At 45.7% G+C, this 23,363-nt stretch overlaps 1 protein-coding gene across 1 annotated transcript in view; it reads left to right on the top strand.

Moving 5' to 3' along the window:
- Positions 1-23,363, top strand: part of anks1ab (ankyrin repeat and sterile alpha motif domain containing 1Ab) — a 436,373-nt gene that overhangs the window by 163,995 nt on the left and 249,015 nt on the right. The window contains exon 10 of the mRNA XM_078547799.1: positions 18,276-18,402. Within this exon, the coding sequence (XP_078403925.1) occupies positions 18,276-18,402 (127 nt within the window). The remainder of the gene's footprint in view (positions 1-18,275; positions 18,403-23,363) is intronic.

Genomic DNA, 23,363 nt, shown 5'->3' with positions numbered 1-23,363 from the left:
CTACTCCAAAACTCCTCCAAAAACCTGTTGAGGTGAAGACAATTGAAAATTTCAAAACTTCAATTGATCGATTTTTGCTAAGTGTGAGTATTTAGGGGTCGGGAACTGGGTGGGGAAACGGAGTTGGTACAGAGCTGCCATAATCTAATTGAATAGCTGAAGGGCCTGGTGCTCCTCCTGGCACCAAAGCGATTTTTACCATTTGAGACCCCTGCTGGGTGTCCAGCAGGCTTCACTGTTTGGAGCAACTACAGTGACCAATCCCGAACAGTAGGCTGGTAAAATTGCCTCAGCTTTCTAGCTGAGTGATGTCTAATAGGTGGATATCTATTTACTGAATCAGGTAGCAGAAGACATTCAGAGAATCACAACTATTTTGTTGTTAAATTATGGTTCAGTACAAATACCAGTTTCCACTCTTCCCTTCTGAATCCTTTCTCTGTCAAGAAACAAAAACCCCCCAGTTAGGGAAAAACCTAGCTCTTAAGTACAGGCTTCAATGAGTATCACCTGCTCTCAATTCACTGTGAAGCTTGACTTGGTTTACTCTTAAAGGGACCTGTGTTTTTAATATCGTCAAATTCCCTTTCTTTTAAGAAAAAAACCAAAAATAAAAATAATTATATTTAGGCAAAGGTACATAGGTATAAATATAGGAAATAAATAATTACAGATTCCCCAGTGTTACATAGCGAGACATCCTTATTCTAGAACCTTCAACAATTTTTCTGTGGAAACACTCCTCTTAGTGAAACAATCCGATAGTTGATGACTAGTATCTACCCACCTTAGCTTGGAAATTTCTTTCCTCTCCAACATCTGCTTTAAACTGGCTATATCTAGCCTGAGCCTTTTATCATTTACACTTTTTGTAGAATGTACATTATCCCACAAAGATCGGTTATCGATGTAACATTCCATTGGTAATGCTCTTTCAGTTTCTTTTTTATATAGCATTTCCTCCAAGATCTTGAGCAAATAGAATGCAGTGTCAACAGCATCAATGAGAGCAAGAGTTTCAGTGGCTAGTGTGCTCTTCACCACTCTTATTTTCTTTGCCTCCCATGCCAAGGGGCAACTTTTCCCATTCTCTCTCACAAGAAGTATCACAAATCCTCCTGCACTGGAAAATCCATCGCAAAGGCATCACTAAAAATAATTAACTTCATGTTATTGGGATCACCCAAAGCTGAGAACTTGAGCATACACTTCTCTTTTTATTTTAAAAAAAGTTTTATTTGTTCTCGAGATGCCCTCCACCTTCGGATTTTTCATGACAAGATTAAGGGCAGAATCGTCCGTGCCCGCTGGCGTCGGGTGTGCTTGGTAGCGTGAGTGGACAATATGGCGAGAAGACCAAAAATCAGTTTCATGACGTAGTGAAACCGGTTTGCAATCATCTGCTCAGCCCAGCGACGGCGGGCCGCATTTCCCGCCATCAGATGTTGGGAACCTCATTGTAATACATCAGTGTATCATTATAAGGCTAGCCCACCAGACTCGTCCCCCGCCCACTGGATGGTCCGTCTACATCATCATGATTGCACTCCGACGTGTTTCACAACACATATAAAAGGCGTGCACTTGGCGGGCTACACGTTGAAGGGAACTCTGAGGTGAGTGGACAGTAATGTTGTGGAGCGCTCGTGAGGGACACTTGTTGGACTTCAAGGTTGATGCCCGTTGGGGGCAGGGAGGGGGGATAAAGGCTGCCCTGTGGCAGTGCACAAGCATGTGCCGAGTTGGGGGGTGGGTGACGGGCGAGGGAAGCGGCCACGCTTCAGTGACGATTCCTCTGCAGCTGAGACAGTTCAGGCGCAGCCATATTGATTTGATTGGAGTCGGGCCTCCAGAGGCATGTAAGTACCACCAAGTGCTCCAGATCTTTTCACCCCTTGGGCACAGACTGCAAATTAATGAGCATTTTAGTGGACTGCAAAATAGTTGGACGACTGAGCCCGTTGTACAACCTCCTTGCTAAAGCTGGCCATGGAGCAATCATGGTGGAGTTGCTCACAGCCCCTTGTAATGTCATCATCCCGGTTTGGACCAGTCACCCCCATGGTTCAAGCTAACACTGCAGCCTTTCAGTGCGGGTTAGGAGAATGCCTGCGTCTGAGCTGAGAGCTCAGCATGCAGTCTAATGGGCAAAGTTTCTGCCAATTGGTCAGGTGGAGTGGGGTGGAGAAAAGTGGGGTTTCGGGCAGCCATGCAGCGCACTAATCTCTGGCCATTCAAGTGGTGGCCAGCATTCTCCAGGATGTGTTAAGGGGCCTTCAGGCTTAACCAAGAGAGGTTCTTAGTACACCCATGCTGACTCACGCGTCTCTGTCTTTCATCCTGCAGGAGAAGTGCATCAGGATCATGGAGCCTGGTGAACTAGCTGTATGCCTCGTGGCGTAGAGAGAACGAAGATGACGAAGAAGAAAGTGACTGAGGTGTCTGGCTCCACAGAGGGAGCACCCTCTGGAAGAAGGGACGGGTGGGGCTCCTGCGCACACTACTGAAGAGCCACAGCAAGCTATTGCTTGTCTGCACCTGGCTAGCCCCAGGTTCTATAGATGCCGCCTTTCATTCCTGCAGATGACCGAGAACCAGTGTTGTCAAAGACTGCGCATATCTAGGGAACTGATCGATCACATCTGCCAGCTACTGCAGGATTTGGCACCACGTGGACATGGAGTGGCTGTGAAAGTGACAGTGGCACTCAATTTCTACAGCAGTGTTCTTTTCAGGGCTTCAAACCTCTGGAATATCACAAACCTCCACCCACAAATGCATCCATGAGGTCACGGATGCCATCTTTGTGAGGGTGCACAACTTTGTGCATTTTGCTTGGGACCAGGAGAGCCAGGATGCAAGAGCAACTGGATTTGCCCAGATCTTGGGTTACCCAGAGGTGCAGGTGTGATTGACTGCACTCCACTCACATGGCGCTCAGACCTCCGTCGCAACACACAGTCAACTATGTAAACTGCAAGGGATTCCAGTTACTGAATGTGCAGCTGGTGTGCGACCACCACAAACACACACTGCAGGTCTGCGCATGGTTTCCAGGGAGTGTGCACGACTCCTACATTTTAAGTTGGTCACAGATCCCTGATGTCTTCCAGGGTCCACAGAGGCTGCAGGGATCGATCCTTGGGGACAAGGGCTACCCGCAGAGAACGTGGCTGATGACACCCATGCAGCAGAGCGAAGGTATAACGAGGCTTATGCTGCAACTTGCAACTTGGTGATGCAACCCATTGGGATGCTGAAAATGAGGCTCCGGTTCCTGGACTGACCAGGTGGAGCCCTGCAATACAATCCACAGAGGTGTCACGCATCTTCGTCGCCTGCTGCGCCCTTTACAACCCAGCGCTGCAACGGGGAGAGGAGCCAGCGGAGGAAGAGATGCAGGAGCTGAAGGTCTCCTCTGATGAGGAGGATATCGAAGGTGATGAGGGCGAGGAGGTCCTTGAAGGCGACGATGATGGCGATGAGCCCCTCGCACTGGCTAGATGAGGCAGGCGCGCTCAGGAGGCCCTCATAGCTGCTAGATGTGGAGGATGATGACGACATTCAGTGAGGAGACACTGTAAGATCCTCACATTGTATCTATGAATATTTGACTCCAGTTTGGCTTATGGCAGTGCACATACTGCCTGTGATAATGCTCCTGTCATGGAGACGCAGTGGAGGCCCTAATAGTTGCTCGATTGCAGGAGGATGATGATGACATGCAGTGAGGACACTCCATAGATCTTCACATAGCCTCTGAGAATGTCTGACTCCTGCCTGGCCAAGGGCAGTTTGCTTGCACTCTGCGACCAGGGTCATATCATAGAGACACAGCAATGAAGTGTTTAAAGCATCTGATCCTTTGCCCTCCTTCAGCACCTGAGCCCTTCAGGAGGACAGCTTCACTGGTTACAGTTTCTGAAGAGCTTGGGGCCAGCCCCACCCTAAAGGTGCTGAGAGCCCACAGAGAATGTCAGAACTCTGTGACACCTGCCCATGACACTGTGGCAGCAATGACAAGTACCATCGAGTGTAGGCATCAGTAATGTGTCCAGGGAGTGAGAGGCCAGACTATCACTTTAGTCTGAAGGCTGCACAAAGCACAGGGAAGAGGCCCTGGACTGAGACACCTGCCTTTATCTTGTGCAGAAAGGTGTCACATCTGAGTGACACGAGTGCTACTCATCAGAATAAAGAACCGTAGGCAGGGAGACATTCTTGGGAGTTTATTTACAGTAGTGGACATTATGCACAAGTGAGTAACACCCATGCCCAGGCTGTGCAGCTACATCTTCTTAACCTTCCTAACCCTGCCGCTACATCTTGGTGCTCCCCTGATATCCACAGCAGAGGTGGAGGCAGCCTGCTGACTGCTTCGCTCTGTCTGTGATGACGTTGGTAGGTGATCTCTTGAAGGCTGAGTTCTGGAGGGCCCTAGCCTGCTTTTGGGGTCCTGCTGCATGGCAGTGGCACTCTACTTGGCCTGTGGAGCTGGAGCTGCTGAGATCGTAAGGAGAATGGATTCTGATGAGCCGGACATTCCCTGAGCCACCTGGATGGATGGCCTTGGGGGAGATACTGCTGATCCTCCTCTCTATGGGTGCCCAATCTGAGGATTGCACCTGACAACCCTTCCTGCTGTTCCAGAGCTTGCCTTTGCAGCTCCAGCAGTTGTGACATGACTGAATCCAGAGGCTCGTCATCTGACTCGGACTCAGCAAATTTCTGGCCCCTAGCAGTCCTTCGGTGCCAGACACCTGTGAAGTCCCTGCTGCCACCTGCTGTGGATCAGACAGTGCAATGTGCTCACCAGATTGTGATTCCAACGCTACTCTAAAGCTGGGTCCCACCGAAGTGTGTGTCTCTGCGCTGATGGAGGGTGTGGGTGAGCGCTGTGGTGGGACTTCAAGGAAGGGTGCCTTCAGGTTCCTCTTCAGAGGTTTCCTCGCGGCTAGATTGGAGGATGGTGGACTCCGTCGGCTGTTTGGCAGAACTGCCTGCAAAAGCAAGGAGTGATAATTAGTGCATTGCAGTGGCCTGTGAAACAGGACACAAAACTCACAGCACGGTTGTCTGATGGACATTGCACTGCTGGATCCTCACTTGGTAGGGCACCACCGACCTCAGTCGGCACAGGACTGGTCCAGATCGTCGCCGGCCATCTGGATGGCTGTTTTCAAAGCCCATGAGGACCATGATTTCAGGCATTCCTCCACAGGTCTGTGACCTCTCCCTCTTGTTGTGTGCCAACTTGTTCTGCATGAATGGAGATGGAGGGAGTGTAAGTAGGATGTTTGACAGGCCAGATGATAAGTACGCCTAGCATATGTGAGTGTTGAATGGCCCCATGGATGGGATGAGGACAATGAAGATGTGTGTGAGAGAGTGAGTGGTGATATCCCTTGAACTGGCAGTGAATGAGGGCCCTGTGGATGTGTGATTGGTTTGTGAGTGTGTGAGTTGAGAATGATGAGAAGAGTGACTTACTCTGGTGGAACGGAGGAGATCATTCATCCTCTTGCGGCACTGGGTGGCTGACCTCTTTTGCAGGGCATTGGTGCTGACCGCTGCTGCCACCACTTCCCAAGCTGGATTGGTGATGCTGCTGCCCCTGCAGTCAGAACAGGGGCAGAGGACATCACAGCGGGCCTCCTCTTCTTCCAAAACACGCTCGAGGAACGAGTCACTAAACCTGGGGGCTGCAGTCTTTTTGCCTTTCAGGGCCATGTCTTCCATGCAGCAGTCGTGGGCTGGAAACACTGAGAGGTGTGCGCGCAGCTGGACTTCAAATATGGCGCCAGCGTGCTGAAGCAGCAAGGTGATGGCATAGCGGGCCGATGAGAGCCCGCCTGCCATGGAAATGGTGTGTTTCCCAGGAATGCATAATTAATGCGGCGGGTTTGGGATGATACGGCATGAAATGCTGCCATTGTGGCCGGCAAGTAAAACGTTGTTTTACCCGCCTGCTATCGCACTTCAGGCGAAATCATCCCAGATTTGCACTAAGCTCCAGCACATCACAACTTGCATCTGGCCTCATGTATGTGCCTAACCAACTGAGCTGTCTGACGAAACTCCTCAGCTGATCCATCTCATCCTTTGTAGCAGCTGCATCTTTCTGTCTGGATCTGGTACGACTAATTGTGATAGGATTAACATTGTCCAAGTAAGACTGTTGATGTAAAATTACACCTGACTCACTCTGCTTAATCTCCAAACCCACATATTTGAAAGTCCCAGAAGCTTGACTGCCAATTTTAAATTCCTTCCTAATTTGATTAATAACATTTTCTTCAAAGTCGTTAGTGCCCCCCCACAAAAAATCGTCCACATGCATCATAAAGATGCCCGAAAGTTTTCCATTACAGTGCCAGTAGAACGTGGCTGGGTCCGCCTTCAGTTGTGAACACCCTAACTGTAATAGAACGGCTATTACCAAAAAATACCACACCGAGAAGTGTCGTTTAACCCATAAACACATTTATTCAATTTCCAGAGCTTCCGCTCTATTCCTTGTGCTTCCTTCAGAGATTGTAAGAATACTTCGATCCTGAGCAGGATAGCCTGTAAGAAAGATAAAAACAAAAAGCTAAAAGCTACTGCGGATGCTGGAAATCCAAAACAAAATAAAAACAGAATTACCTGGAAAAACTCAGCAAGTCTGGCAGCATCGGCGGAGAAGAAATCAGTCAACGTTTCGAGCCCTCATGGCCCTTCAGCAGAACTGAAGCATAGTTTCAACAAGGGAGAAATATAAATTGGTTTAAGGTGGGTGGGGGGGAAGAGACACATTGAGGGTGTGGTGTGAGCAGATAATCAAAAGATGTCAGAGACAAAAGGGTCAAAGAGGTGTTGAAGGTGGTGGTCTTTGTCTGAGAAAAGTGCTAATTAAGAATGCAAGACAGGATATTCAAAGTACAGCTCTAGTGGGGGTGGGGTGGAAAGACTAAAGGTTTTAGTTTTAGATTTAAAAATAATGGAAATAGGTGGGGAAAGAAGAATCTATATAAATTATTGAAAAAAAAGGCGGGTGGGGGGGGGAAAGAAACGGGGTGGGGATGGGGGGAGGGGGAGTTTAAGATCTAAAGTTGTTGAATTCAATATTCAGCCCAGAAGGCTGTAAAGTGCCTAGTCGGAAGATGAGGTGCTGTTCCTCCAGTTTGCGTTGGGCTTCACTGGAACAATGCAGCAAGCCAAGGACAGACATGTGGGCAAGAGAACAGGGTGGAGTGTTAAAATGGCAAGCGACAGGGAGGTTTGGGTCTTTCTTGCGGACAGACCGCAGGTGTTCCGCAAAACGGTCGCCCAGTTTGCGTTTGGTCTCTCCAATGTAGAGGAGACCGCATTGGGAGCAACGAATGCAGTAGACTAAGTTAGGGGAAATGCAAGTGAAATGCTGCTTCACTTGAAAGGAGTGTTTGGGCCCTTGGACGGTGAGGAGAGAGGAAGTGAAGGGGCAGGTGTTGCATCTTCTGCGTGGGCATGGGGAGGTGCCATAAGTGGGGGTTGAGGAGTAGGGGGTGATGGAGGAGTGGACCAGGGTGTCCCGGAGGGAACGATCCCTACGGAATGCTGTCAAGGGGGGTGAAGGGAAGATGTGTTTGGTGGTGGCATCATGCTGGAGTTGGCGGAAATGGCGGAGGATGATCCTTTGAATGCGGAGGCTGGTGGGGTGATAAGTGAGGACAAGGGGGACCCTATCATGTTTCTGGGAAGGAGGAGAAGGCGTGAGGGAGGATGCGCGGGATATGGGCCGGACACGGTTGAGGGCCCTGTCAACGACCGTGGATGGAAAACCTCGGTTAAGGAAGAAGGAGGACATGTCCGAGGAGCTGTTTTTGAAGGTAGCGTCATCAGAACAGATGCGACGGAGGCGAAGGAACTGAGAGAATGGGATGGAGTCTTTACAGGAAGCGGGGTGTGAGGAGCTGTAGTCGAGGTAGCTGTGGGAGTCGGTAGGCTTGTAATGGATATTGGTGGACAGTCTATCATCAGAAATTGAGACAGAGAGGTCAAGGAAGGGAAGAGAAGTGTCAGAGATGGACCATGTGAAGATGATGGAGGGGTGGAGATTGGAAGCAAAATTAATAAATTTTTCCAGGTCCCGACGAGAGCATGAAGCAGCACCGAAGTAATCATCGATGTACCGGAGAAAGAGTTGTGGGAGGGGGCCGGAGTAGGACTGGAACAAGGAATGTTCCACATACCCCATAAAGAGACAGGCATAGCTGGGGCCCATGCGGGTACCCATAGCCACACCTTTTATTTGGAGGAAGTGAGAGGAGTTAAAGGAGAAATTGTTCAGTGTGAGAACAAGTTCAGCCAGACGGAGGAGAGTAGTGGTGGATGGGGATTGTTGGGGCCTCTGTTCAAGGAAGAAGCTAAGGGCCCTCAGACCATCCTGGTGGGGGATGGAGGTGTAGAGGGATTGGACATCCATGGTGAAGAGGAAGCGGTTGGGGCCAGGGAACTGGAAATTGTTGATGTGACGTAAGGTGTCAGAGGAATCACGGATGTAGGTGGGAAGGGACTGGACAAGGGGAGAGAGAAGGGAGTCAAGATAACGAGAAATGAGTTCCGTGGGGCAGGAACAGGCTGACACGATCGGTCTGCCAGGACAGTTCTGTTTGTGGATTTTGGGTAGGAGGTAGAAGCGGGCCGTCCGAGGTTGGGCGACTATCAAGTTGGAAGCTGTGGGAGGAAGATCTCCAGAGGAGATGAGGTCAGTGACAGTCCTGGAAACAATGGCTTGATGTTCAGTGGTGGGGTCATGGTCCAGGGAGAGGTAGGAGGAAACGTCTGCGAGTTGACGCTCAGCCTCCGCGAGGTAGAGGTCAATGCGCCAGACAACAACAGTACCACCCTTGTCAGCGGGTTTGATGACAATGTTGGGGTTGGACCTGAGAGAACGGAGTGCAGTGAGTTCAGAGAGAGACAGATTAGAATGGGTGAGAGGAGCAGAGAAATTGAGATGGCTAATGTCACGCCGACAGTTCTCAATGAAAAGATCAAGAGAAGGTAAGAATCCAGAGGGAGGGGTCCAAGTGGAGGGAGAATATTGGAGGTGGGTAAAAGGATCCGTTGAACGGGGAGAGGACTCCTGCCCAAAGAAGTGAGCACGGAGACGAAGACGGCGGAAGAAGAGTTCAGCATCATGCCGAGCCCGAAATTCATTGAGATGAGGGCGTAAGGGTATGAAACTAAGTCCTTTGCTGAGCACTGAACGTTCAGCATCGGAGAGGGGAAGGTCAGGGGGTATAGTGAATACGCGGCTGGGGCTGGGATTGGAAGATGGGGTGAGGACGGAGGGACAAGCAGGGGTGGAGGGTCCCCGATGGGTGTTGGAGTCGATGAGTTGTTGGAGCTTGCGTTCCTTAGCACTTGAGAGAAAGAGAAAAAGTTTCTTGTTGAGGCGACGGATGAGGCGAAGAATAAAATGAAACTGGGGGCACGCGCAGCTTTGAAAAAGGGTGCGGCGGTGCTGCTGGAGGGAGAGGTCAAGTGTGTTCATATGGCGGCGCATGGCACTGAGTGTGGATCTCAGAATGAGACGGGAACAGCAGTCCGAGAAACGTTTTATGTCCCGGAGATACCTGTAATCCTGGGTGGGTTCGAAACAAGAGGGATGGAATTTCAGTTGAAATCCACGTGGGGTGAGTCGGAGACGGAGACAGTCACTGAGAAAGGAGATATGGCTGTGAAAGCGGGTTTTAGTAAACACCTTGTCAAACACCAGGAGAGAAATGGAAAGCAATTAAGGTGAGCAGGGCAGAAGAGACAGTCGGAAATCCTGTCGGAGGACAGAACCATACTTCTTCCAAGAGGGCATTTTTTTGAAGAGAGGTGGCAGTCAATCAAACACAAAGATAAAAACAAAAAGCTAAAAGCTACTGCGGATGCTGGAAATCCAAAACAAAATAAAAACAGAATTACCTGGAAAAACTCAGCAAGTCTGGCAGCATCGGCGGAGAAGAAATCAGTCAACGTTTCGAGCCCTCATGGCCCTTCAGCAGAACTGAAGCAGAAACTGTCGGCGTGACATTAGCCATCTCAATTTCTCTGCTCCTCTCACCCATTCTAATCTGTCTCTCTCTGAACTCACTGCACTCCGTTCTCTCAGGTCCAACCCCAACATTGTCATCAAACCCGCTGACAAGGGTGGTACTGTTGTTGTCTGGCGCATTGACCTCTACCTCGCGGAGGCTGAGCGTCAACTCGCAGACGTTTCCTCCTACCTCTCCCTGGACCATGACCCCACCACAGAACATCAAGCCATTGTTTCCAGGACTGTCACTGACCTCATCTCCTCTGGAGATCTTCCTCCCACAGCTTCCAACTTGATAGTCGCCCAACCTCGGACGGCCCGCTTCTACCTCCTACCCAAAATCCACAAACAGAACTGTCCTGGCAGACCGATCGTGTCAGCCTGTTCCTGCCCCACGGAACTCATTTCTCGTTATCTTGACTCCCTTCTCTCTCCCCTTGTCCAGTCCCTTCCCACCTACATCCGTGATTCCTCTGACACCTTACGTCACATCAACAATTTCCAGTTCCCTGGCCCCAACCGCTTCCTCTTCACCATGGATGTCCAATCCCTCTACACCTCCATCCCCCACCAGGATGGTCTGAGGGCCCTTAGCTTCTTCCTTGAACAGAGGCCCCAACAATCCCCATCCACCACTACTCTCCTCCGTCTGGCTGAACTTGTTCTCACACTGAACAATTTCTCCTTTAACTCCTCTCACTTCCTCCAAATAAAAGGTGTGGCTATGGGTACCCGCATGGGCCCCAGCTATGCCTGTCTCTTTATGGGGTATGTGGAACATTCCTTGTTCCAGTCCTACTCCGGCCCCCTCCCACAACTCTTTCTCCGGTACATCGATGATTACTTCGGTGCTGCTTCATGCTCTCGTCGGGACCTGGAAAAATTTATTAATTTTGCTTCCAATCTCCACCCCTCCATCATCTTCACATGGTCCATCTCTGACACTTCTCTTCCCTTCCTTGACCTCTCTGTCTCAATTTCTGATGATAGACTGTCCACCAATATCCATTACAAGCCTACCGACTCCCACAGCTACCTCGACTACAGCTCCTCACACCCCGCTTCCTGTAAAGACTCCATCCCATTCTCTCAGTTCCTTCGCCTCCGTCGCATCTGTTCTGATGACGCTACCTTCAAAAACAGCTCCTCGGACATGTCCTCCTTCTTCCTTAACCGAGGTTTTCCATCCACGGTCGTTGACAGGGCCCTCAACCGTGTCCGGCCCATATCCCGCGCATCCTCCCTCACGCCTTCTCCTCCTTCCCAGAAACATGATAGGGTCCCCCTTGTCCTCACTTATCACCCCACCAGCCTCCGCATTCAAAGGATCATCCTCCGCCATTTCCGCCAACTCCAGCATGATGCCACCACCAAACACATCTTCCCTTCACCCCCCTTGACAGCATTCCGTAGGGATCGTTCCCTCCGGGACACCCTGGTCCACTCCTCCATCACCCCCTACTCCTCAACCCCCACTTATGGCACCTCCCCATGCCCACGCAGAAGATGCAACACCTGCCCCTTCACTTCCTCTCTCCTCACCGTCCAAGGGCCCAAACACTCCTTTCAAGTGAAGCAGCATTTCACTTGCATTTCCCCTAACTTAGTCTACTGCATTCGTTGCTCCCAATGCGGTCTCCTCTACATTGGAGAGACCAAACGCAAACTGGGCGACCGTTTTGCGGAACACCTGCGGTCTGTCCGCAAGAAAGACCCAAACCTCCCTGTCGCTTGCCATTTTAACACTCCACCCTGTTCTCTTGCCCACATGTCTGTCCTTGGCTTGCTGCATTGTTCCAGTGAAGCCCAACGCAAACTGGAGGAACAGCACCTCATCTTCCGACTAGGCACTTTACAGCCTTCTGGGCTGAATATTGAATTCAACAACTTTAGATCTTAAACTCCCCCTCCCCCCATCCCCACCCCGTTTCTTTCCCCCCCCCACCCGCCTTTTTTTTCAATAATTTATATAGATTCTTCTTTCCCCACCTATTTCCATTATTTTTAAATCTAAAACTAAAACCTTTAGTCTTTCCACCCCACCCCCACTAGAGCTGTACTTTGAATATCCTGTCTTGCATTCTTAATTAGCACTTTTCTCAGACAAAGACCACCACCTTCAACACCTCTTTGACCCTTTTGTCTCTGACATCTTTTGATTATCTGCTCACACCACACCCTCAATGTGTCTCTTCCCCCCCACCCACCTTAAACCAATTTATATTTCTCCCTTGTTGAAACTATGCTTCAGTTCTGCTGAAGGGCCATGAGGGCTCGAAACGTTGACTGATTTCTTCTCCGCCGATGCTGCCAGACTTGCTGAGTTTTTCCAGGTAATTCTGTTTTTAGCCTGTAAGAAAGCTGCTTTGATATCTGTGGAGTTACATTTCCAAGAATGAGTTGTTAAAATGGCTTAAAAAGATCTTCAAAATCACCTTTCTAGCTGTGGGAGAGTCTATCCTGATCTCTTTATCCTGCAAAATTTCCTCAATCTCTAGCTTCCAACCTAGCCTTGGCCTTATCGGTCCCATCTGGTAGGACCTTTTCCGTACAGACCCATCTGTGTGACAGAGCAGGTTGTCCTCTATCGTCAACCTTTGAATATACCACAAATTCTTTCCAGCTCTGTAACTCTCTTGGTTTAGCCTCTTTTATTGCTCTGTCTTCTAACCTATTAGTCACTACAACCACCTCTTGATCACGGGGACTTCGACTTCTGTCCTTTGTCCGAGAAGGCTCTTCATTACCTATGCTACACTGTCGCCTTGTCAGGCTGAGGCCTTTTTTCTCTTGATGAGATCTCTCTGGACTATTCTTATTAGAATGTCTACTATAGATCCTTTCCACTGTACGTGATATTTTCCTCCTCCTAAACCTATCTCCCGAATCAGTATTCAAACTTGTGCTACGTTTTCTTGCTCTCCACTCTTGTACTCCATGCTGCCAATCCATGGCCCTCACCTCTTGTTCCTCATCTTGGAGATTTAACCAATTTTTATATTTGCTCCCATTACTGTGGCCTCCCTCCAGTTATCTGATCCTTCTGGCCGGTACACCACCCGGGAACCTACTTTAGGCAACCAACCCCTGCATGGGATTACTTTTTCATGTTCTTCATGATCAGTATGTGTATTGGTATGTATTTCTTGAGCTCTCAAATCCTGCCCCTCTGGCTCCAAATTGTAGAACCCATGGGTGTGCGAAGTACAAGGTGCCTTCATAGGCTTTTAATAAGTCAACTTTTTTGTAAATTCTGTCCACAAACTGAAGTAGAATTGGCAATCCCTCTTCGGTATCTAAGTCAGTTACATTTAGTTCTGAAAATACTTTATTTCAAATCTTACTTCTTTCTGGTAAAGACAAGGCGAAAGCCATAGCTTACTTCCTTTTATCTAGAGAAGTGACACGAGTCTACATCTCCACCTCATTCTTCCATTGTTCATATGGTTCCAGTTCTGAAAAGACTGGTTGGTGATCATAGTTTGTGACCCCACAGCATGACTCAGCCATTTCACCTTAAAAGCTGCCGGGATCTTTGCTTTTGTCAGAAACAGGGATTGCTTTCTGTTTTCTTTATCCTCCCATCTGAAGAGATCGAGATCAATCCTCTGCTACCATGTCTAATAGGTGGATATCCATTGACCAAATCGGGCAGCAGAAGACATTCTGAGAATCACAGCTATTTTATTGTTAAACTATAGTTCAAGTGACATTGCCCCATTTAGCATATATTTTTTATTCTTTCTTAGGATGTCACTGGCTAGCCAGCATTTGTTGCCTAATCCTAATTGCCCTTGAAAAGGTGGTCATGAGCTGCCTTCTTGAACTGTTGCAGCCCATGTGGTGTAGGTACACCCACAGTGCCGGTAGGAAGGGAGATCCAGGATTTTGACTCAGTGACAGTGGGTGATAAAGTTCCAAGTCAGGATGGTGTGTGACTTGGAAGGGAACTTGCAGGTGATGGTGCTCCCATTGCGTCTGCTGCCCTTGTCCTTCTACGTGGTAGAGCTTGTGGATTTGGAAGGTGCTTTTGAAGGAGCCTTGGTGCATTTTATAGATGGTGTACATCACTGCCACTGTGTGTTGGTGGTAGAGTAAATGTGGAAGGGTGGATGGGTTGCCAATCAAGTGAGCTGCTTTGTCCTGGATGGTTTGAGCTTCTTGAGTATTGTTGGAGCTGCACTCATCCAGGCAAGTGGAGAATATTCCATCACAGTCAGGATTTGTTCCTTGTAGATGATGGCAGGCTCTGGGGAGTTGGGAGGTAAGTTACTCTCCACAGAATTTCCAGTATCTGGCCTGCTCTTCTAGCCACAGTATTTATATGACTCGTCCAGTTCAGTTTCTGGCCAATGGTGACCCCCAGAATGTTAATGTGGGATTCAGCGTTGGTAATGCCATTGAATGTCAAGGAGAGATGGTTAGATTCTCTCTTGTTGAAGATAGTCATTGCCTGGCACTTATGTGGTGCAAATGTTACTTGCCACTTATCAGCCCAAGCTCGAACGTTGTCCAGGTCTTGCTGCATACTTGGCATGGCTGAACATTGTACAATCATCAGTGAACATCCCCACTTCTGACCTTATGATGGAGGGAAGGTAATTGATGAAGCAGCTGAAGATGGTTGGGCCTAGGATACCACCCTGAGGAATTCCTGGGACTGAGATGATTGGACTCCCAACAACTGCAACCATCTTCCTTTGTGCTTGATGTGACCCTGACCAGTAGAGATATTTTCCCCGATTCCCACTAACTTCCTTTTCCTAGGGCTCCTTGATGCCACACTCGGTCAAATGCTACCTTGTTGCCAAGGCCAGACACTGTCACCTCACTGCCAGAACTCAGCTCTTTTTTCTATGTTTGGACCAAGCCTGAAATGAGATTATGAGCTGAGTGACCCTGGCAGAACCCAAACTGAGCACCGGTGAGCAGGTTTTTGCTGAGTAAGTGCCACTTGTTAGCACTATTGACGACCCCTTCCATCACTTGGCTGACAATCGAGAGTAGACTGATGGGGCAGTAATTGGCTGGGTTGGACTTGACCTGCCTTTTGTGGAGAGAACATACCTGAGCAATTTTTCACATTGCTGGGTAGATGCCAGTCTTGTATCTATACTGGAACAGCTTGGCTAGGGATGTGGCTATTACTGGAGCACAAGTCTTCAGTACTATTGCCAGAATATTGTCAAAGCTTGTAGCCTTTACAGTATCCAGTGCCTATACGTTTCTTGATGTCGCATAGAGTGAATCGAATTAGCTGAATTGAGACGTTAAGAATTTGCTGAATCCGAATTGGCATCTGTGATCCTGGGGACTCCAGGAAGTGGCTATGATGGAGTCCACTCGGCACTTCTGGCTGAAGATGGTTGCAAATGTTTCAGCCTTGTCTTTTGCACTGATTTGCTGGTCTTCCCCAACATTGAGGATGGGGATGTTGTGCAACCACCTCCTCCAGTGAGTTGTTTAATTGTCCACCATCATTCATGACTGGATGTGGCAGGATTGCAGAGCTTTGATCTGATCGGTTGGTTGTGGGATCGCTTAACATTGTCTTTCACATGCTGCTTCTGCTGTTTGGCAGCAAGTAGTCCTGTGTTGTGCTTCACCAAGTTGACACCTCATTTTTAGGTCTGTCTGGCGCTGCTCTTGGCTTGCCCTCCTGCACTCTTCACTGAACCAGGATTGATCTCCTAGCATCATGGTAATGATGGAGTGGGGGATATGCCAGGCCATGAGGTTACAGATTGTGGTTGAGTATAATTCTGCCACTGCTGATGGCCCAGAGTCTCTCATGGATGCCCAGTTTTGAATTGCTAGATCTGTCTGAAATCTACCCCATTTAGCATGGTGGTAGTGCCACACAATACGTTGGAGGGTATCCCCAGTCTGAAGACGGGGCTGCATCTCCACAAGGACAGTGTAGTGATCACTCCTACTGATACTGTCATGGACAGATGCATCTGCGACAGATTGGTGACGACAAGGTCAAGTATGTTTTTCCTTCTAGTTGGTTAATGAGGTGAAATCTGACTCAAGCAGACTCCTCAATTGTCTGGTGTTAAATCACCATAGATAATGGTGGTATTGGAGGGGGAAAAAGTGGCTCAATTTTAACTCTTACTCCAGCTGATTTCTGCAGGACAGGATGATTGAATTGTTAAGAGAGAAGAAATTTAGATTAAACAATAACAACAGAGAAAGCCCAAATACTTCTTGCCTGATAAGAGAATAAAGATGGTCCTAAGGGATAGTGAAAAATTGAATGATAGACTGATTACCGTAGGAACTGTGAGGTGGAGTTGAGGTGATATATGGCTTATATGAAAATCCAAGTGTTATGCCTTAGGACACAGAAGACTGTATGGTGAGCTGTTTAATTTATCCATCTGTAGAGGACTCCTTTAAATTACCACAGCATTTTTACAGAAAGAAACATTCAACTGCAATTGAGGAAATATTCTGTGGTTGTATACATTTTTGTAAATCTGCTTGGAAAAACATTGCTGAAAGCCAGTTTAAAATACAACAAATATATTAAGAGTTGAATACATGTAATTCAATTCTGAAATTTCAAAATTATTAAATATTTCATCTGTTGTGTTCCATTTCTGATTTTTTTTCTGTTCAGTTTAATAACATAACCTCATGGTAAATAGAGGTTTGAACCCCAGCCAGCACTTGACATGTCAGTGACACATATAATGTGAGTTTATAATTTTTTACTCATCTGTATAAATATTCTGATCCAATAAAAGAGAAGGTGAGAGAGTTTTAACCTCTGATCATTTTTGGTTATACTGGTTATTTTTGATGAAGGTGACCTGTGAACTGATTTTATGCAGTTGGAATTCAGTAAGAGCTGTTCTGGTTGAAACTGAAAGCTTGTTTGAATGGGGAAGCTACAAACTAGGGTAGATAAATCCAAAAGACTACACAAAACAGAAATCTTAAAATCTACTGATTATGTGCACAAAAACCTGAATACTTTTTCAAAGAATTAGGATTAATTCAATAGTTATCTCCAGAAATGTAAAAAAATTTGCAGTTACCTTATTCTTGCTGCTTTCACAGCTGTTTCACTGCAGACTGACTCATTAATATTCATTTTTGAAACATTTTGCAGCATTTGGCCCATTGAGAGTGTGATTACAATATTTAGATGAACTGATGTATAAACCAGTCTCACTTGTATTCCTGTCTCATAAGACTGAATGTCATTGGAATTGTTAGGTTTATGAAATAGTCAAGGGCATTGAGATTTTGATTTGAGCTGACTGCCGGAAGCAGCTAATAGGAAAGTAGTAGCATAATTCTTCTGAGCAGTGATAGTGTTGTGACCTTCTGGGGTCCATGCATTTGACTTTGCATTTAAAGTCCATTTTGATATTCATATGCACCTGCTACCCCTGTGGATCCATTATTTTCCTTCTACAAATCCTCTTTTTCACCTTTCTTATCCACATGGCAGATCTTTGCTCTCCTAAAGAAAGCTGACCCATCATTTTTACGCTGTGTACCTCCGAACTTACAACTGCCTTGTGATGTTTCTCACTTTTTTCCTCTCACTATTGCAACACTTCTAGCCTATCTATTTAATCATACTACTGTTGTTAGTATTGCACAGAACAGACTATCCCTTTCTTGCCCTAAACTGTAACTTAAGTCATCTTAACTCTTTTTCTATCCTTCCTAAAGCTTCACCCCCTTGAAATCAAGACGTATTGAATAGTACCCTATTCTAATTCATTATTTCCCAGGACCTTAAGAATGTGGGTCACCTTATCTCTCTTAGTTCCCTTTCTCTAGCAGCATTTCAGCTTTTAAGAGGCAGGATTAGTACCTTAATTTATCCGATTACTTTTTCCTCATCTGTCCAACCCTGATGGTGTATGCAATGGACTATTTCTTTTAGTTGCACGTCTATCATATTTGCTTAAAACAAGTAGTGTGCAATTTTAAAATAATATTAATCAGACCATGAGGAGTGTAAGATGCCTAGATTAATTGAATCCTGACTTTGGGAAGAGAGGTGATGAAGGGAGGAAAAAATTACATGAAATCATAACATTGCATGGATTCTGTTTTGCTTCAATTTGATTTGCATTTGGATATTTGTTTATTGGTGAATAACAAAATAAGGTGCCTTGCATGCATGAAACATATTTCAGTTTCTCTGTACATTGACTTGTCTCTTGAGCTTCACGTGAGGGTAATTGCTTTTTCTCAGGATTCCGATGTGAAGGAGACTCCAGAAAAGTTTGAGGAGGATGAGAATCCCTATGAACTTCTCCTGACTGCAGAAACAAAGAAGCTAACCACTTTGGATGTATACCAACAAACAGCAGATAGTACAGGTATTGTTTGATATTAAACACACAATGTAGCAGAATAATCTGTAATTGTCACTTCTGAAATGATCTAGGGCATTGAATGTGGTTGGTTTACTGAAGGTTGATGTGAAACTGAAGATGGTGACTGAATATTGGCTGTAAAATTTCATTCATTTTGTGATTTCATAAATTAAAAACCTTAACAGGCTATTAATGGAATATTTAGATAGACACCATGTTCTCTATTTCTGTAAATGATTACTTTTCATCTCCTCTATATATGGGGAAAACTTTCCTTAATATTCAGGAACTGTCAGAAATATGGAACACATGACTTGAAGTTCAAAGATATGCTTGGATTGCTACAACTCCCAACGGAATGCTAATTCCCAATCTAAAAAGCATGTATATTTGCATTGAGTTTTAACTTTAATCTGGAGGCTATTTTACCTTTTTGAGTGAATGTATGTAAATTATGATCATTGTTCAGAAATAGTTATATAAGGTATTTTCCTGAAATTAATTTTCCAAACAAATATACAAGCAAAGTATTGCAGAGGCTGGAAATCTGAAATAAAGATGGAAAATGTTGGATTAGCTCAGCAGGTTAGCCAGCATCTTGGGAAAGAAAGAGTTAACAAAAAGTTGGTAAATTTTTGTCAGAATTGGATAAGTTAGAAATCTTAAAGGTTTTAAGTGGATACAGAGTCAGGGAATGGTGGGGGGGAAGAATAAAAGGAACAGTCTGTGATAGGATGGTAAACAGATAAGATTAAATGATAAAAGGTCAGATAAATATATGCTTACAAATGTGATATGACGGTACAAAACTTTGTTCCTGTGTTATGCAATGTTGATAGCTTACAGAGGCGGCGGCATAGTGGTATTGTCACTGGACTAGTATTCCAGAGACCCAGGGTAATCCCCTGGGTACCTGGATTCAAATCCCACCATGCAGATGGTGAAATTTGAATTCAGTAAAACTTTGTAATTAAAATCCTGATGATGACCATGAAACCATTGCTGATTGTCGCAAAAACCCTTCTGATTCACTAATGTCCTTTAGGGAAGGAAATCTGCCACCCTTACCTGGTCTGGCCTACATGTGACTCCAGACCCACAGCAATGTGGTTGACTCTCAAATGCCCTCTAGGGATGAGCAATAAATGCTGGCCTTGGCAGTGATGCCCACATCCCATGAATGAATTTTAAAAAACTGGGGATTAACTGACAAAGATGAAAATGAAATAACTCTGATAGAGACTAGCCACATAAACTAGAACCAGCATTAATTTGCACACAAGATTAAACACGTTACTGACCTGAGACTAGCTGATGCTGTGTCATTTAATATTATGATTTATTATGTTGTCAGGTTTTCTAGTCCTCATAGCAGATGCTGCCTTTTCCTCGTGACACCACAGTTGGGTTCACATTTATTCAGTCCGTATGTAAAAATAGCCTCTGCCATTGTGAGTTTAAACATTGTGTATTTTCTCAGCTTTCAACACAAAAAGAAAGATCTTAAAAAATAAAGTTAAATAAATTGTTGAATATTAAGGTATAGCATTGAGCCCTATTAGTATAACAAAACTGATTATGGCATGAATTTTCAATCTGCCAGAAAATTGCTTCAGATACAGGTTTCTTAGGAAAATCAACTTTCTATCCTTTCCAGCATTTTAATATTTGTAGTTTGTAACAAAAATATTGCATACAATATACCATACACATTGTAACATAGCAAAAAGAAGTAACGTCATACTTTTTTTATTGTGCTAATTAACTTTTGCATTCTGATTGCTGAAAACTAAATCTCTCAGAAACTTGCAGAAAAGCAACTTTTTGAAAAGGTGGAAGTTGCAATGCTACTGTGAGCTGTGATGGATCCTGATTCGCCAAACTTGTGGCTTGAGATAATGTTGCCAAACCGGGAAACCATTGCAGAAAAATGTTTCAGCAGTATAAGAGCTTTACTGATGGATGGTAGCTTGTTATAGAGGCAGGAGACTGGGAAATGCAGAGAAGGATTTTCGCTAGGGAAGGGGTGGAGAGGTACCAATGGAACAAAGGGAACCTCCCGCTCCCTATTGTGTACAGGGCAAGTCCATCCCTGGGACTCCCATGGGGGAACAGATGACAAACTAGAGGAGAAAGTTGATAAAATGATGACAATATTTATGACCTCACATGTAACGGGGGACAGATGGGAGCTCCAGTTTCAATGATGACTACTTCCTCAACTCCTCTTCTTTCACCACCATAAAAATGGGAAGACGTGGGGCAACAATGGGAGATTTCAGATTTCGACATGATGATCATACCTGACCATTGATGTCTGCTGCCATTAATGTGGGCCAGCATTACACGATACTTGTTGCCCTGGAGGTCGTCATTGATAACCCACATCCAGAATACTACTAAGTAGTCTAAGAAGGAAAAATTTGCTTTTAACTGACTTTGCTGGATCCTCTTTGGTGACAGAGGTTTCTGGTTACTGATAGTACAGAATCTACAAGAGATGCTGTCTGCGATAGTTGTGCACGTTTTGGACGGATGGTGGATTTCAGCAACCTATGACCCATGTGCTGGGACAGCATGGTGTCCTGATGGATGATGTGAATGTGTGCCTCTGGTTTGTGGGGTGGGGGGCTTGGGGGTGTGGTGGCTCTATCCAAGCCTTTGGCCGGAAATCTAGGATGCTCATTCAGTACACGTGATTAAAAAGCCAGAACAGTACTCTCCTTTTGTGCATTCCGACCTCTTGACTGATGCACTCACCAAAAGTATATTGAGGTATTTGCAAAATCAAAGCATGATTGTGGGCATTTGAATGTTGAATAGGCCATTAATGGGCTCCAGCATTCTTACACCAAATAGCATCCTGTTGTGAAAGACAGCAACCCCTATGTTTGTGCAACAGTACAATCTCTATTACTACAGTGTGTTATTAGAAAAGACAGGTTCGCAATAAATTCAACAATCTGGTCAGTTTATAAAAACTGATGGCATCTGGTGCCTGACTATTGATTATTAGAAATTGAATTTTGTCAGATCAGTGTGCTCTGCAATTGTGCCAGGCGTGTCCCACATCCCACCGGGTTTAATGTCTTTATTTAGGTTAGATATTGGTAACGTTTCCGGAGCATTCCCTCTTGACAGGAAGACCAGTAATAAATCTGATTTTATGTTTGAAGATCAGATTTATCTGAATACTTGTCTTTTACAAGGCTTTCATAATATGTTAATGATTTTCATTAAACATATGGCTGTTGCTATTAAAACCTCTTGCAACCAGAATGTTTGTTACAATATGTGGACGATTTACTGTTGGCTACCAGCACTAAAGAAGAGCATGTCTTGCTTTCAGAAGAGCGGTGTCGGTTATTGCAGAAAGGATTAAAACTCAATCCTGTAAGATATAATTGGCGCAACCATGCATCATCTTTTTGGGTGCATCTGTGTCTGCCATTGGCCAGGAACCTGATGCACTAAGGGTTCAGACTATTCAATGACTACCACGGCCCACTTCTAAAACTGCTTTTCATTCTTTTTCTTGGACTAGTTGGTTATCAGAGAATGTTTATCCTGAGATTTGCTGAATTGACAAAATCCCTGTGTGACCTACTGAGAGTGAAGGGAGACAATGTACAGTCCAGTTGGACACAGGAGCATGCTGATGCTGACGAGTCCCTCAAGCAGGAAGCAATGCAGGCAGCGTTATTAAGAGGCATAGACCCTAACTAGCCCTTCCACCTTGAAGTAGGAGCAACAAACCAAAGTTTGGCCGCAGTTCTCTATCAGGACATACAGGATAAGCAGTTAAACTGTTGCAGATTGCGTATAGATCACAAACCCTTACCAGAATTGAGAAAACTTATGACCCCTGCGAATGGCATTTGCAATTACCTTCTGGGCAGTGAAACATTTTGCATTCATCATAGGCTTGCAGACATTCATCTTACACTCCCTTCGTACTCAGCTGAACTTATTATTGAGACCTGGGGACACACTGGTCTCTCCTGCTTGACTAAGTTATTGGTTATTGCTGCTAATGGAGTGTCCCTTGGACATTACACCAAAATATATCACCCTAATACCTCAAACGATTCAGTACAAAGGAATGTCCTCTTCCTCCTTAACTTTGCGGGACATCCAGTTCAGAAGTCTGATCAACAACGCTGCTGACATTTACGTTGATGGCTGGTTGTTCCATGTGAACAGGGGGAGTGACTGGATTTGCTGTCGTCTTTTCTGACCGTGTTCTTCTGTATTGAAGTACCCATATTCTGCACAACATGCTGAAATAACAGCCCTTGTGGTGGTGGTATTTGGAACTGCCAAACAAAGGGTTAGTATTTCGTCCGTATGTGTCTATGCTATTAACACAATGCTGTCTTTACCCTTTTTCCATTGGAATGATTGGTGAACTCTGATGGTAGACCTCTGACCCATGTCGCGGTCTTTAAGCAATTATGGAGCGTGTTACATAAAAGGATGCAGGCCTGTTTTACAGGCAAGGTCAAAGTGCACTCTAAGATCTTGGATGCATATGCTGACCAGGTTAACAGGGGTGAACTGGCTTCTCTCTTTGTCCCACTCCTGAGTTGGGTGTAACAGAGTTTTAATTTAAAAGGGAGGTGATATTGCCATTTTAACATATACTTAATTGCGTATAGCTTGGTGCAAGAAATAAGCCAGTCAGGTTCCTTAAGTTAACAAGTAAAGCGTTAGTTTTGTTGCTAAAACTCACTCAGCTAAAGATGCCAAAATTATTAACAAAAGGTTTAAAATGTACAAGTATGCCCAACAAGCAAGAACAATGCACACAAAACACCCTCCACCCCCCACCAAGCATGCAAAGGAGGAAAACTCTGTAGAGTATCAGATATTAGAAACTTGGCCAAGTAACAAGCAGAGAAAAAATATTCACCAAGTGTCCAGGTGCTTGTTTACAGCTGAAGAGCCCCTTTCCAAAGTAGCTG

This window comes from Cetorhinus maximus, chromosome 8 (genome assembly GCF_964194155.1).
Source record: "Cetorhinus maximus chromosome 8, sCetMax3.hap1.1, whole genome shotgun sequence".
Classification (NCBI taxonomy): domain Eukaryota; kingdom Metazoa; phylum Chordata; class Chondrichthyes; order Lamniformes; family Cetorhinidae; genus Cetorhinus; species Cetorhinus maximus.
This window is presented reverse-complemented; position numbering and strand designations above follow the sequence as displayed.